Genomic DNA, 14,357 nt, shown 5'->3' with positions numbered 1-14,357 from the left:
GCTGTTGTTCAGTTGCTCAGTTGGGTCCAACTCTTTCGACCCCATGGACTGCAGCATGCCAGACTTCCCTGTCTTTCACTATCTCTTAGAGTTTGCTCAAACTCATGTCCATTGAGTCAGTGATGCCATACAACCATCTCATCCTTTGTTGCCCGCTTCTCCTCCTGCCCTCAATCTTTCCCAGCATTGGGATCTTTTCCACTCAGTTGGGTCTTCACGTCAGGTGGCCAAAGGATTGGAACTCCAGCATCAGTCCTTCCAATGAATATTCAGGGCTGATTCCCTTAGAATTGACTGGTTTGATCTCCTGGCTGCCCAAGGGACTCTCGAGAGTCTTCTCCAATACCGAATTCGAAAGCATCAATTCTTCGGCTGTGCCCTTTCCAGGACCACTTTCCCTTTTCCTCTCCTACCTTTCAACATCCTTCACACCTCCTCCTCCAGGAAGCTCATGTAAGGAATCCAGCACAGGGCTCTGGCTCTCTGAAGCCCAGGGTCTTGTGCTGAAATCTACACTGCCTCACAGTGCCCCTATGTAGACTCTATGAGTGCTCTGTCCACATCACCTCAGCCCTCTTGTTTCTGTGCATGCCAGCGGCTTCTCCCTGTGAGACCTGCTGGCTCCTTCCTGAGGGCTTCCCCTGACTGCAAGATGTGCTCATGCCAAGCTGGGCACAGGGCAGGCTAGACTGGCCAGGAAGCCAAGGTAAACCTCCAGGGCAACTTTCAACCAGCAGTGGAGGGAATTACAAATGAGATATAATTCAGAGTACCTGCAAACACTGGCCCCCTCACACTGCTGCTGGGGCATGAGATGGTGCCCCCATTTTGGAAGACTGATTCACAATTTCTTATGAAATTCAATACACACTTCCCCCATCACCCAAGAACTTTACGTCTAGGTAATTGTGCAAACAAAATGTTAAGATACACCCACCAAAAGGCTTGTGTGTGAATTTCAGGGTAGCTTTATCCACAATAGTCAAGACCCAGAAATGACTCCATTGTCCAATATGTGAGTGGATAAGTGAGATATGTTCATTGAATGGAATAGTATTCAGCAAAAAAAGGAATGAAGAGCTGAAATATTAAGTGAAACCATTTGAAAGAGTACTTATTGAATGATTCTGTTTATGTAAAGTTCTAGGACAGGAAAACTAAGAAATGGGGATAAAAATAAGAACAGTAGTTGCCTGTAATGGAAATGTTCTATGGTGGAGGTTACACTGGGGTATCCATTTCTCAAAACCTATTGAGTGTAAATCACTGAGTGTAAATTATACCTCAGTAAAAATGTTCATACTGTGCTTAGGCGCTCGGTCTTATCAGACTCTGCAAGTCTGTAGCCTGGCAGGCTCCTCTGTCTATGGGGATTCTCCAGGCAAGAATACTGGAGTGGGTTGCCGTGCCCTATTCCAGGGGATCTTCCCAACCCAGGATGGAACCCAGGTCTCTTGCATTGCAGGCAGATTCTTTACCATCTGAGCCACCAGGGAAGCTCAAGAATACTGGAGTGGGTAGCCTGTCCCTTCTCCAGGGGATCTTCCCGACCCAGGAATCGAAACAGGGTCTCCTGCATTGCAGGCGGATACTTTACCAGCTGAGCTACCAGGCAACTGGATCACTCCAAAAGTTACACAGATCAATGCAGAATGTGTGGATATACAAAAAAGCACAAAGTAAAAACAAAACCAAACATCACTTGCAGTTACACTCCCCAGAGAGAGATCACCAGTCTGGACAGTTACTCTTCCTACAGTCATAGTTCCCATACTTGGGACCCTACTATTTACACTGCTTTGCAGCCTGCTTGCAACATCTCCAGCTGCTCTCCACATCCACCCCCATCCTTCTCTACCTCAGATTACACCTGTGGGCTTGGCCAGTGGGAGGCAAAATCAGGAGACCAGAGGGCAAGAGACCATAGAAGCCGGTATTCACTCCTGTATCTTTTCCTACTGGATCACCTTGGGCTCGCCATGCCCACAACCAGAGATGACAGCGCCTCTGGGGCCGCGGCGCCGAGGACACTGTCCTTCCAGAGTCGGAACCTCTCCCATCCCCTTGGAGCCTGTTGACGTCACAGCTCTGCTGCTCCAGCACTGGGTTCCCGCAGAAGTCCTGCGGTGCCCTAAACCTGCTCACACTCTCCCAATCAGCCCCCTTGTAAGTAAACGCCCATGAATCATCCTAATTTGAGCAGGCCATCTTTATCCCGTCTGAATTCTGACGGGGCAGCGCCGGTGAGAATGACCGTCGGTCCCCAGAACACCGCGGCCCCTGCTGGACTAACAGCTCTGGCACAGCAGCCCGGAGGAGGACGCGTCCCTATAGCGACGGAGCAGGGTCGCGCTTCCGGCCCAGCTGGCAGGACGGAAGTCCCGCCCCCGCCGGCCCGCCCCCGGCTTCCCGTGAGACCCTGCGAAGCGCGACGTAGCCGGAAGCGGGTGGCGACCGGGTGGGCGGCCGGCGCGCGTCCTCTGTGCAGTTCGCGGCGCGGCAGACCCTGGCCCGACCCCCGCCGAGACCCCCGCCCTGACCCCAGCCCGACCAGGCGGAAAGGATCTAGCGCCCTGCCCGGTAAGCGCGCGACCTAGACCTAGAGGTCCTGGTTCCCCCTGGGGCTGGTCCACGGCCCCTCCCGGTGGCCACCCCCGCCAGACCCCCACCCATCTCGAGGCAGCCATCCACAGGATTTGGAAGCGCCGACCTTGCCCTCCCCCAGTCGTTCCGGGGCTGGTCCACGGCCCCCCTTCAAGTCCCCACCCCCCAACGCAGCACCCCTCCTCCGGCCGTCCCCGCCCAGACCCCCACCCACCCTGCAGGGCGCCCCAGATCCCCAACCTTCTTTCCTCTGAGACTGTCACGGGCCCTTGTTCACCTGCACCCCTTCCGTAGGGCCAGCCGGCCCTGCCCCGTCCCCTCCTTCGGATCCAAGACGTGGTCCGGACTTAGGGTCCGGTCAGGCCTCTTTCTGAGTTCTGAAGGGTCTTCCACTCTTCAGAGGGAAGGATCCTCCTCTCGGTGTTGAAGAGGCCTGTCTCATCGGGAGCGGCAGCCACCCCTTGGCCGTGGGTGACGGTGTTGCGGGAGGGAGGGGAAACGGAGAGAGGACTTTGGAATCCTCCCTCAGTTTATGTACCTCTAGTAGAAGGACTGTGTTTCTCATCTGCCCTGTTAAACAGCTTCTCGCCTGCCGCAGACGTGAGAGTTAATTGTGCTCATTTGGTGCAAGCTTAAGGGTCCAGCCACCATGGGTTTCTGTGCCAAATGGGGCTGTCATAATGGTCCAGGGGATAAGTAGTGTTGAAGTTGGCCTTGGCATCCCTTCCCCACCCTGCAGAAGTGCGCAAGTAACAGTGCTTTAGGATGAGAAACGGTGGTCCTTCCATGTAGGTGCTTTGAGTGCTCAGGTGGTTTTAGAGAAAGATCAGCATGATTTGTCCCTGTCGCTGGTGACAGCCCCAACATTGTGCTGAAGTCATCCCTTTTAATCTCAGGTCTTGAAGAAGTTCCCACTTAGGGAGCAATGTTCTAGGGTCTGACAAGTGGCTTCTCTCATGAGCTGAGAAAAAATGTCTTGGTTCACCATTTACTGAAGCCTCGTCCTCTTGCAGAGAGCTGTGTGTTACCATCTTGATTTCAAGTATTAAAGCAGGAGTTCTTGGATTCTTTTTCAAGATAAACTTTGGCCACCTCATGCGAAGAGTTGACTCATTGGAAAAGACTCTGATGCTGGGAGGGATTGGGGGCAGGAGGAGAAGGGGACGACAGAGGATGAGATGGCTGGATGGCATCACTGACTCGATGGACGTGAGTCTCAGTGAACTCCGAGAGTTGATGATGGACAGGGAGGCCTGGCGTGCTGCGATTCATGGGGTCGCAAAGAGTCGGACACAACTGAGCGACTGATCTGATCTGATCTGATCTGATGGTTTTGAAAGAAGGTATTTGTTTCTCATGTATTAAAGTTAGGATTTCACAGAATTAAAGGGTCTTCTTATGCAAAAAAACAGTTGCTCTTAAATCCAGCCCACCTCATTCACTTTCATGTGACATGTTTCCCCCGCTGTCATTCTGCCAGTCCTCACTCTGCCTTCTTTTACACAATTACACATTCAGGGCAGGCTCATCCTAGTTTTGACTTCTGTTTGCCTGTGTCCTGTGAGTGTTTGGCATTCTAGATTCAGGAAGCATGGTTGTGGGGACAAGCTGGGTCCCCTTGAGGAGTAACTGAAGGTAACAGGCAGATGCGGACCAAGATGCTCCTGGGTTTTCATGCCGTTGCATTGGCAGGGAAGCTGGTGGGAACAGGCCCCTCTCAGACAGTGGGCGTGAGGTCAGAGGTTGCGAACACTGCTAGCGACGCAGGCGTGTGGCTCTGTCTCTGACAGTGGCCTATGTGTCCTCGACAAGACACGTCCTGCCGGGGAAGCTGGAGGGAGTGTGCACACTCTGGTCCCAGGACCCCGGCCAGGTTAGGGTTAGTTTACATCCAGCACTGTGCTGGGCACCCTTTCCCTCCTTGGCTTGATTCTTACTGTATCAACTTTCCTGGTCATGAATTAAACAGGCCACCATTGAACTTGAACTTGGCCAAAGCTAGGAGATCTGTGAAGAGATGGCTTTTCTCTTCAGCCCAGGCTGTGTGGCTGCTATTTCCCACAGTGTCCCCATGAGGCATTGTGACAGATCTGCAGGTCCATAGGCCCCTGCCCATGCCCTGCTGTGGCCATGCTCTCTGTCATCTCTGTCCTTCAGATGGCCCCTGGGAGGCCAGCCTCGTCCCATGTCAGTCAGGACCACCGCTTCTGCCCCAGGCCTGGAGCCTCCCTGTGCTGGCTTGAGGCAGGTGGGGCATTGCCGGGACCAAAAATGTGGGGCTCCCTGACTTCAAGTACCATCAGCCTGAGTCCAGTATGTTGCCCTGAAGGCAGGAAAAGAGATTTAGCAGCCAGTTCTGAGCACATTTTATAAAGCCCAGCCCTTTGCTAGGAGCTTCACTGGAAACCGACATTCCATAAATTACACAGTCTTGATGCGACGTGGTAAGTGGCCTCTAGTAACTGCACGTTACTGCTCATGATCACTTTATTGGCCTGGCAGCATCCACACTGCTTTGGGCTTTTCCTTGCGCCTGGAGAGCAGGTTCCCGCAGTGAGGGGCCTCCACACTGCCTGTAGTGAGTTGTCCTATTCCCTAACAGCTTCCAAGCAGCTTCTTGGGGTTCCTTGAGGTTATATCTTGTAATGTGTTTGCACTGGCGGTTGATTTTCTTGTGAAAATCTTGTTTTTCTCAGCACCATGGCCAGCCCAAGAACCAGGAAGGTTCTTAAGGAAGTTCGGGCGCAAGATGAAAACAATGTAAGCATCTGCTTTTCCTCGACACCCAGTTCAGGTTTCAGGAACCTCTCGGGGTAGTGTGTGGTCTTGGGGTCCTCACTCCCTGTCACCGTTGGCCTCATAACCAGCCTCCCTGTTCTTGCTCTTGGGGCCACCACTGGGTCTTGGGGGTCCCTGGGTCCTGCCTCAGCCTCTGGACAAGCCCCTGGACACCCTCCGCAGGTGTGTTTCGAGTGTGGCGCCTTCAACCCACAGTGGGTGAGCGTGACCTATGGCATCTGGATCTGCCTGGAGTGCTCGGGGAAGCACCGTGGGCTTGGGGTTCACCTCAGGTCAGTGTGCAGGGGTGGGGAGGAGTGGGCCCCCATGTAGGTCGGCCCCTTTCACCCCCGGGCTCTGAGTCAGGGGGCGATATAGGTGATGAGGCCAGCCCTCTGCTGTGCAGCTTCGTCCGCTCTGTCACGATGGACAAGTGGAAGGACGTGGAGCTGGAGAAGATGAAGGCGGGCGGAAACGCTCGGTTCCGGGAGTTCCTGGAGTCTCAGGAGGACTACGACCCCTGCTGGTCGCTGCAGGAGAAGTACAACAGCAGGGCCGCTGCCCTCTTCAGGGACCGGGTGAGGCAGGCCGCCCGCCACGTGGAGGCTGCTCCGGCCACGGGCACTGAGGTCCCCTGTGGTTCTGACCACAGCATGGAGGCCGCGTGCCATCTGCGTGGAGACAGCATGCATGGCCTTGGCTCTTCCCACCTGGAGGACTTGGGGGGCCTGTGGTTTACTGGGCTGAGGATGGGCTTTCCTCCCAGATTCCGGGAAGCACTGTGTCCAGACACCTCTGTGCATGCAGCTAAAGCTCCCCTGAGAACTTCAGTGCCTGCGGGGAAGGCCCATCGTTCGGGGTGTAGAAAGAGGGCCTCAGAGACTAAGAGCTTGCCCGTTTGGCGTCCACACCCAGCAGAGCCCCCAGCACGTGGTGTAAAGCCAGAGGGGCTGTGTGGGGGGCAGGGAGTGCACTGCGGTCAGGAGCATTTAGGCCACCTTGATGGGCCCCTGCTCTCTGACCCAGGTTCCCTTGGCAGGTGGCTGCTCTGGCCGAAGGCAAAGAATGGTCTCTGGAGTCATCACCCGCCCAGAGCTGGACTCCGCCTCAACCCAGGACACTGCTGTCCTCTGCCCACCGGTAGCTCCTCATCCAGCCTTCTGGCCAGCTCTGTGCTGGGTTCAGCCCAGCCCCTTCCTCCTCCCTCTTCAGTAGTGAGATTCTGGTCAGAAGGGCTCCAGACTGTGGCCCAGTGCTTGCTGTGGCCTTGGTCCCCCTGGTTTCCCTGCGGCCCCCCTGCAGGCTCAGGCCGGCATGGAGCCCCTGTGGCCCCCGTCCCCCCAGAGCCGCGCCTCCCCTACTTCTCACCAGTTTCAGCTGCTGAGCCTAAGCTTGAGCTGCCTTCTGCTCAGAGCTTAGTGTTCAGAGGAGCCAGGCATGAGCAGGTGGGCGTGACTGCACCTCCCAGAGACCCCTGCGGGCATGTACCCACCCTCTGTTGGCCTCTTACTTTTGACCCACCATTGCAGAGCCTCTGGCCAGGTGCAGAACTCCACCGCCTCTGGGGACAAGGCTTTTGAAGACTGGCTGAATGATGACCTTGGTTCCTATCAAGGGTAGGGTTTCAGGCGGGCTCAGGGGAGGCTGGGGGCAGGGGGCACTGTGAGAGTGGCTGGGGCTCCTGCCCATGTGTGTGGTGGGTGCAAGATTGGCAGGCCCTGTGGAGTCCTGAGTGGCAGCTTCAGGAGGGTGCTTGAGTGAGAAAACCACTGAGAGAAAGGACGTGATTCCTCCCTGGAACCTGCCTGGCCTGTGGACGAGTGTGTCCCACTTCCGGCAGTGACCTGATATCTGGGTCTGGATGCCTCTGCACCCTGTGGCTGTCAGGAGCAGCAAGCCTGTTGCCTGTGTCCCCCAGGGCCCAGGAGAACCGTTATGTGGGGTTTGGGAACACAGTGCCGCCTCCAAAGAGGGAAGACGACTTCCTCAACAGCGCCATGTCGTCCCTCTACTCGGTGAGGATGCCGTCCCAGTGCCCCCCGCCCCGACGCCCCAGGGCCTCCTGGAGACCAGCCATCCTAGGATTGCAGTGGCCCACTCCCCTTTCCTTCACTGACCTCACACCTTAAAGCTGGGCTTATGGGGTTTAATCCCACTTGTGTTTTGTCTTTCATTTACTTTGGCTACAATGTATAAGACACGTGCCCCAGGTTTAACAAGGCATGTTTTCCCCGGAGACCTCGGGCTCTGAGTGGAGCCTGCCTGGCTGCCCCTCCTGGCAGGGCCACCCTGTTGCATGGGTTCTGGGCTGAGTCTGCTCCAGGGGAGAAGGGGCCGTCAGCCTGGCCTGGTTTTCAGAAGCGCCTCCCAGGGTGTGAAGTTTGTGTCCCCGTGTCCCTTCCATCCTACCCCCAGAAGCTGAGCATCTTTTGTCAGCTCCTCATGAGGGTCACTCCACATCTCCCCAGGAGGCACAGGCTCAGTGGGGATTTAATCCAAATGACTGGCTTCTGTTGTGGAGGCTCAGGGGAAATGACCTTGGACTCAGAACAGGTTTCATGACCCCTGCGGCCTGGTGGGAAGGCCTGTCTCCAGGGAGTGGACCTGAGCTGCTTCTGGGGCCCCTAGCTGTGTCTTTCCCACGGAGCATGGGTGCGAAGGATGCTCTCCTGTGTCTGCGTGTGGAGCTGCCACATGGCTTGTGTGTGGCTTCCTTGCAGGGCTGGAGCAGCTTTGCTACTGGAGCCAGCAGGTTCGCCTCAGCGGCCAAGGAGGGCGTAAGTACCAGGCTGTCCTGCAACACCACAGGCTAGGCAGCCAGGGGTCCTGACGGGGCTCCAGCCACAAGTTCGTCTGCCCCACGGGGGTTTCTGTGAGTGGCCCCTCTGCCGGGGCCCTGAGAGCACCCAGGGTGCTGGGGAGAGGTGAGAAGTATGACCAGTTGTGCTCAGCAGTGAACAGCAGAGCCTGCTGGACAAGGCCCCACCCCGCCTGGGGGCCCTGTGTCCAGAGCGCAAAGGTCGGCGTCGGGCCTGCTCCCTTGCCCTGGGCGCCCCTACCCTACCCTGGTGGTCTAGCTCCTGGGGGAGCAGGGATAGAGGGCAGCTTTGCGGGGCCTGAGAGCCACTGTGGGGTGAGTGCCAGTCCTCGTGGCCATCAGGAAACGGGCCTGAGCACCCAGGCCCTGCAGATGCGCAGCTCCAGCAGCCAGTGTCGGGCAGCTGATCAGAAAACCCTCTTTGTGCTTCCTTCCAGGCGACAAAGTTCGGGTCCCAAGCAAGTCAGAAGGTACCGGAAGAAACCTTTGCATGGGCACTATGGGGCTGCTTCTAGGCTGGGTGGCCTCCATGTGCCCTGTGTCAGGGGAGGAGTGTTTTACACCAGCAGTCAGGCGCCCACGGGCCCGCACGGAGTTCTCTCTCAGGCTCCCACATCTGCATGTTACTTCAGGCGCCTGTGGGTTTGGGAAGTGGAGGCCACTCCACCTTGGCCTTGTGGGGAAGGAGGCCCTGCGCTGGGTCTGGGCAGCCGTGGGTGGGAGACCCAGCACCCCCTGGGCATGGGGGTTTTGTCCCAGGGATACAGCGTTCCTCGTCTCTATTGGTGTTCCCCCTTCCTGTGGTTGCGTCGGGGCCCGCTGTTTGTCTTGTTTTCAAACCTTGGCTCGCAGTCCTGGTGGTCTCCTGCGTGATGTCTGGCCCTGGGCTGGGTTCAGGACTTGGGGTAATGGCTTTGGGGGCCGGCGGAGGAGCCTCCGAGCCATGTGGGCCCCTCCCACCCTGAGGGCTGAGCTCCCCCAGCCCCACTCAGGGACGTCTCTAAGCCCCCATTTCACTTGATTTCCACCCAGCCTGCTCCTGTCATCCTGGGAGGGTCAGGTGGGAGGGGCTGGGTCTAGAGAGGGTGCGGTGCCCGTGGGACCCTGTCCTGGTTGTCGCGACTGTGGCGCCTACCGCCTTGCTCTCTCTCTTCCCCCACCCCTGTCTCCCCACGCTGTCTGGGTAAAGTTCTGGGGTTCCAAGCAGCAGCCAGAGCTGGTAAGGCCCCGTCTGTGCTTGTGCATGCCCCCTTACCCGCCCCATGTATCCGGCACGTGCCTGCACTACAGCCTGCATGTTGGCGCTTCCATGTGCTCACACTCAGAGCTGCTCCCCAGCTTGATGGGCTCCCATTTGAGCATCCGTGTCACAGGCAGGAGGCATGGGATCCAGAGCTCAGGGCTGCCATAGGGGACCAATGGGCCGGGGTACCCTGTGGTCCACAGGGAGTTTTTCGTGGTGTGGTTTAATTATCTTCAGCCAAATAATCTGAAAGAGTCCAGTCCTACTGGCGAGGGCCCCGCACTGTGGTCATCTCCCCATTGTCCTGCCTGCTCCAGACCTGAGCCGCTGGCCTGGCCCGGCCTCCCCCCACCCCCAGCTCCATCCCTTCTGTGTGAGCTCCCTTGGGGGCCCCTGGAGGGCAGATGGGACTGGGAGTACACCTGTCTGTATGAGGGACAGCGGGGGCTCTTCAGGAGCCCAAAGGCCAAGGACGGCAGTGCCCAGCCTCCACGACAGCCAGGAGCGTCGTGTGGTGGTGGCTAGGCCTTGCCAGCCACCTTCCCTCCACGGGCAGAGTTCGCCATCCTGAAGAGAACATGCCACAACACGCACACAACTTTTCTTCATCATGTCTTTCCTTCTAACAGGCTTCGGAGTTGGGCCACAGTCTGAATGAGAGCGTCCTCAAACCCGCCCAGGAGAAGGTAACATGGGGAGAACTTCTGGTGTTCAGCTGTGTTCAGTTCCCTGGGCCCTCGTTCGAGGGGCAGTTGCTCCTGGGGCTGTTTGGGTCCTCAGACTCCCTGGTGTCCCTGGGGGACTGGTGCCTATGGGCCCTCATCCTGGGTCAGCGAGGCCTGGCCTTGCACCCTGCTCCTGCGTGGCTGGGCATGCATCCTGCCACTTGCCCTGGAGGCCCAGACAGGCAAGAGGAACATGGGGTGGGCAGGGCAGGGCAGTGCCAGCCTGTGTGGGAGGTAGGGGGCGACGCAGAGAACACCAGGGGTGGGGGTCCAGTGAGACTGGCCCGGGCTGTAGGGTGGTCGGCCGGCCCTCCCTTTTGCTTCTGGGGAGGGGACAGCATAGAGACAGAGCCCCTGGTGCCAGTGCTGGTGGGTGGCAGCCTTCAGTGCAGGCAGTGGGCGACTGCTGGGCTGTGACGACGCTGTTCCCATCTGCCAGGTGAAGGAGGGGAAGATTTTTGATGATGTGTCCAGTGGGTTCTCTGAGTTGGCGTCCAAGGTAGGGCAGCCCCGCCTGACATGCAGGCTTGGCTGGAAGCGTCTCCATGTTCCAAGGCACCCGAAACCGTGAGCAGGGAGGGCCAGCGCTTCATGCGCATCTCTTCTTGGCCCAAAGGGCCTGTAGGACCAAGGAGGGTCAGGCAGACACTCCGGTGCTGACAGCCTGAGGAACATGGAAACCTCTGGACGAGCTCCGGTCCCAGCCACTAACCTGTTGCTATTTTCTTTCATTCTTTTCTTGCTGCGGCCAACCTTCCTGGTGAGTGTGCTGTGGGTGGCCTGCCTCTCTGCCTGGCGCTGTGGGTGGGGGCGCATTCGTCCTGCTTCCTGGCCCAGAGCCTCTCCTCAGGCTCTCCTGGCCGTAGCTTCTTGTGCCCACACGGCAGGCATCCTGCCGTCCCCATCCAATCCTGTCCAGTAAACTGGCCTGAGTTTGGCGGTTCACTGCATTTCTAATCTTCACCCTGGTCTTTGGACACGGCGCAGTCCTAGCAGAGCCCGGCTGAGCTGTCTTCCGCTCTCTTCCAGGTCCAGGGAGTTGGCAGCCGGGGCTGGCGGGACGTCACCACTTTTTTTTCTGGGAGAGCAGAGGATTCATCAGACAGGTATGCTGTGTCCATTCCTGAAGTGGGCTGCCTTCTGACATCTCCCCCAGATCTCAGAGGCAGGGCGTCTCCCCCAGGGTTTTGGGTGACGATCAGAAACCCCTGGAGCCCTGGAGGTGCAGAGAGGCATGTCAGTCCCTCAGCCTCTTACTCTGAAGCCCTGCCTTCTACCTCGGGAGCTACTGCTGCCCAGGTGATGGGGGTGGTCTCAGCCTTGCCCTTGTTGGACGGGCTGAGGGAGAGGAAGGGCCACTGGGCTTTGACCCACCTCCTCGGGGTCTCCAGCTCTCAGGGCTCTGCCCAGGCCTTCCTGCTGGGAACCAGGTGGGCCAGCTTTCTCCTCCTCTGACTTGGATGGGACCCTGGGGCTCTGATGGATGAGCTTATGCCCGGCCCAGAGTGGCAGCCACTCTGCCAAGGCGGGTGCTGTTGGTCTGCCTGCTCGTGGACCAGCTGCTTCCTCCCAGCACTGCTGGACATGTTCAGCGGTGAGGTTGTGGTTGGGTGAGGAATTCTCGTCCTGAGCTGGTTCCACAGTACAGAGAAGGGTCAAGTCTCTGAGTTTTCTTCCCATTATTTGTTGCAGGAAAGTAGTATTTTACATTTTCCTCTGAAACATCCTCCATGTGGGTGGGACTGATGGAGGGTGGGCTCTGGTGGCAAGTGGCCTGAGTCCTTCCATCAGGTTCCACGGCCTCAACTCCATGGAGGAGCCCCCCCGAGGCTGGGCGTCCTCTGCCCAGGAGAACAATGACTCCAGGACCCTGAGGGGCGTGGACCAGGACTCTGGGTTGGAGCTCGGACTTAGCTAGGGAGAGGCTGAGGGGAGGCCAGATGGCTTGGGCCCCGTGATGACCTTCCGGTTCTGGGAGCTCAGAGAGCCCTGTCTGTCCCAGACCCCCGGAGGGCCCGAGCTACCAGAACAGCGGTGGGGACAACTCCCAGAACACCCTCGACCAGAGCTTCTGGGAGTCCTTTGGGAGCACTGACCCTGCCAGGGCCCACCGGTCCCCAAGCAGCGACAGCTGGACATGCGCGGACGCCTCGGCTGACAAGAGGAGCTCGGACAGCTGGGATGTGTGGGGCTCGGGCTCTGCGTCTGCGTCCAACAATAGGATCAGCGACAACAGTGACGGTGGGGAGGCCTGGGGGGGTGGCGGGGAGGGCCGGGCCAAAGTCGCCAAGAAGGCCACGCCGCCACCCACGGTGGACGATGGCTGGGACAACCAGGACTGGTAGGGGCCCGAGGCCAGGTGCAGCGGCTGCTCTGCCTCCTCCCTCTTTCCGTTCCACCCAAGAAACGCCGGACGTGCGAGAAGACAGCCTCAGCCGAGACCCAAGAGCCACGTGCCTGTGGGAGTGGGGGCGTTTCTGTGCCCCTGAGCTCGCTTTCCGGGGGACCCAAGCCAGGTGCTGTCACAGGCAGGGCTCCCTGCTGCTGCAGGGCCAGCACACCCAGCCCCTCCCCAGAGAGCTCAGTAATAAACGCTCTCCTGCTGTTGCACGAGGCCACATGTGCTCGAGGCCTGATTTTCCTTGAAGCGACTTTAACTTTCTGTTTGCTCTCTTTTTTTCTTTGCAAGAAATTGCCTGAGGTTTGAGCGCTGCCTCCGCCTCCCCTTCCCATTCCTGTCTGCACTAACGCTCACCTGCGGCAGCTTGCCTGGCCTCAGTCCAAACCACTGGTCTCCCATGGGAGCGCTGGGCCCAGGTGGTTGCCAGCCCTGTCCTCCTGGCTGGCTTTGCAGCAAGGGCTGGAGTATCCAGCTCCCCTGCCCCTGTGGGGCTTTGATGTCACAGCAAAGCACCTGGAGACACAGGGTGGTCTGGGCAATCGCCCTCACCAGCGAAGGGGAGAAAGGTCCCCAGTGGGTGTCTGCCTGGGAGAGCAGCTTTGTAAGGACAGACTGGCAGTGCCCCCTCCTCTCCTGGTTAGACATGGGGCAGCCAGCACGTGGCCAGCTGGGCCTTCGTCTTCCTGAAACCTCCTGACCCTGGGCACCTGGGGCCGCTGGAGGTTCTGGACCTCCGGAGCTGTGCCTTCTGGGTTGTTCCGTGTCCTGTCCTGGGGCAGCACTTTGGGGCAGTGTGGTCCCTGGTGGGATGGTCTTAGAGCCTGTTCTCAGCTGAGTCCCAGTTGTGATGACCAGGTGGGCTTTTGCCTCTCTGGACAGCACACCTGTCAGCCGTGCAGCTATCCTCAGCACCCTGGCTGCTGTGTGCTCTCCCGCCCAGGCTCTGTCTCCAGGAGGCCAGGCCAACCACCAATTGGAGCCTGGCCAGCCCTGCTGCCTGTCTGCCCCAGGCTTCCTGGCCAAGGCTCCGGGTTGACCAGGAGACACTTCAAGGCTAGTCTGCCCAGCTTAGCTTCCTTTTTGGGAACTTTCCCCAATGACCTGTTCATCTTTCTGGCCCCTGCTTTATATACAAACCCCTCTGCTGCCACTGTGTCCAGTAATCCCACTCCCAGATGGTGGCCCTGCCTAGCAGGCCCAGGCCTGCAAGCCAGATGATGGTGGCTCTCCTGGGTCCCCATACCCTGAGCTGGGCCTGATAGGAAGATAGGGAGCAGGCTTCTTGGGGACTGTCTGGGCGTAGAGCCCCTGCCCCCTGCACCTGCTCCCCAAGGAGCCAGGGAAGCTCTGCTCAGCCCTGAGGGCCCCTTCCTGAACATCAGGACTGGGGTTCTTGGGGCCATCTCCCCACTGCAGAGGTGCCACCTGTATAGGAGTGAGGGTCACAACGGCTGTGCAGCTTCCAGAAGGTTGACAGGACTCACCCAACAGGGGCCAGCCTGGCCCCATCCTTCCCTTTCTGCTGCTGCTGCTGCTAAGTCGCTTCAGTCATGTCCGACTCTGTGTGACCCCATAGACAGCAGCCCACCAGGCTCTGCCGTCCCTGGGATTCTCTAGGCAAGAACACTGGAGTGGGTTGCCAATTCCTTCTCCAATCTTCTCTTTCTGAGGGCAACTCAAACCCTGGCTGAGCTCTGACCCTGCCAGGTGGGCTGTGAGGCTCGGGTGCGTGGAACACCTGCTGGATGCAGGGACTCCTGGGTGGATGCACACGTGTGGGCCTAGATG

General features: G+C 58.4%; 1 protein-coding gene across 5 annotated transcripts; it reads left to right on the top strand.

Moving 5' to 3' along the window:
- The first annotated feature begins 2,421 nt into the window (after window positions 1-2,421).
- Window positions 2,422-12,788, top strand: ARFGAP1 (ARF GTPase activating protein 1). Of its 5 annotated transcripts, XM_070381424.1 has the most exons (15): window positions 2,427-2,580; window positions 3,682-3,947; window positions 5,301-5,364; window positions 5,566-5,675; window positions 5,789-5,960; window positions 6,422-6,522; window positions 6,912-6,998; window positions 7,301-7,397; window positions 8,103-8,159; window positions 8,638-8,670; window positions 9,390-9,419; window positions 10,073-10,129; window positions 10,608-10,667; window positions 11,198-11,274; window positions 12,171-12,788. In XM_070381424.1, exons 3-15 carry the CDS (start codon window positions 5,305-5,307, stop codon window positions 12,511-12,513), a joined length of 1,284 nt encoding a protein of 427 aa, XP_070237525.1. In that variant the 5' UTR covers window positions 2,427-2,580; window positions 3,682-3,947; window positions 5,301-5,304; the 3' UTR covers window positions 12,514-12,788. The 5 variants fall into 5 exon arrangements, with proteins under 5 accessions (XP_070237524.1, XP_070237526.1, XP_070237527.1 ...); XM_070381423.1 differs by lacking the exon at window positions 3,682-3,947 and having other exon boundaries at window positions 2,422-2,580; XM_070381425.1 differs by lacking the exons at window positions 3,682-3,947; window positions 9,390-9,419 and having other exon boundaries at window positions 2,422-2,580.
- Window positions 12,789-14,357: the final 1,569 nt, after the last annotated feature.

Source organism: Bos mutus, chromosome 13 (assembly GCF_027580195.1).
Source record: "Bos mutus isolate GX-2022 chromosome 13, NWIPB_WYAK_1.1, whole genome shotgun sequence".
Classification (NCBI taxonomy): domain Eukaryota; kingdom Metazoa; phylum Chordata; class Mammalia; order Artiodactyla; family Bovidae; genus Bos; species Bos mutus.
Note: the sequence above shows the minus strand (reverse complement) of the source record. Positions and strands in the feature narration are given on the sequence as shown.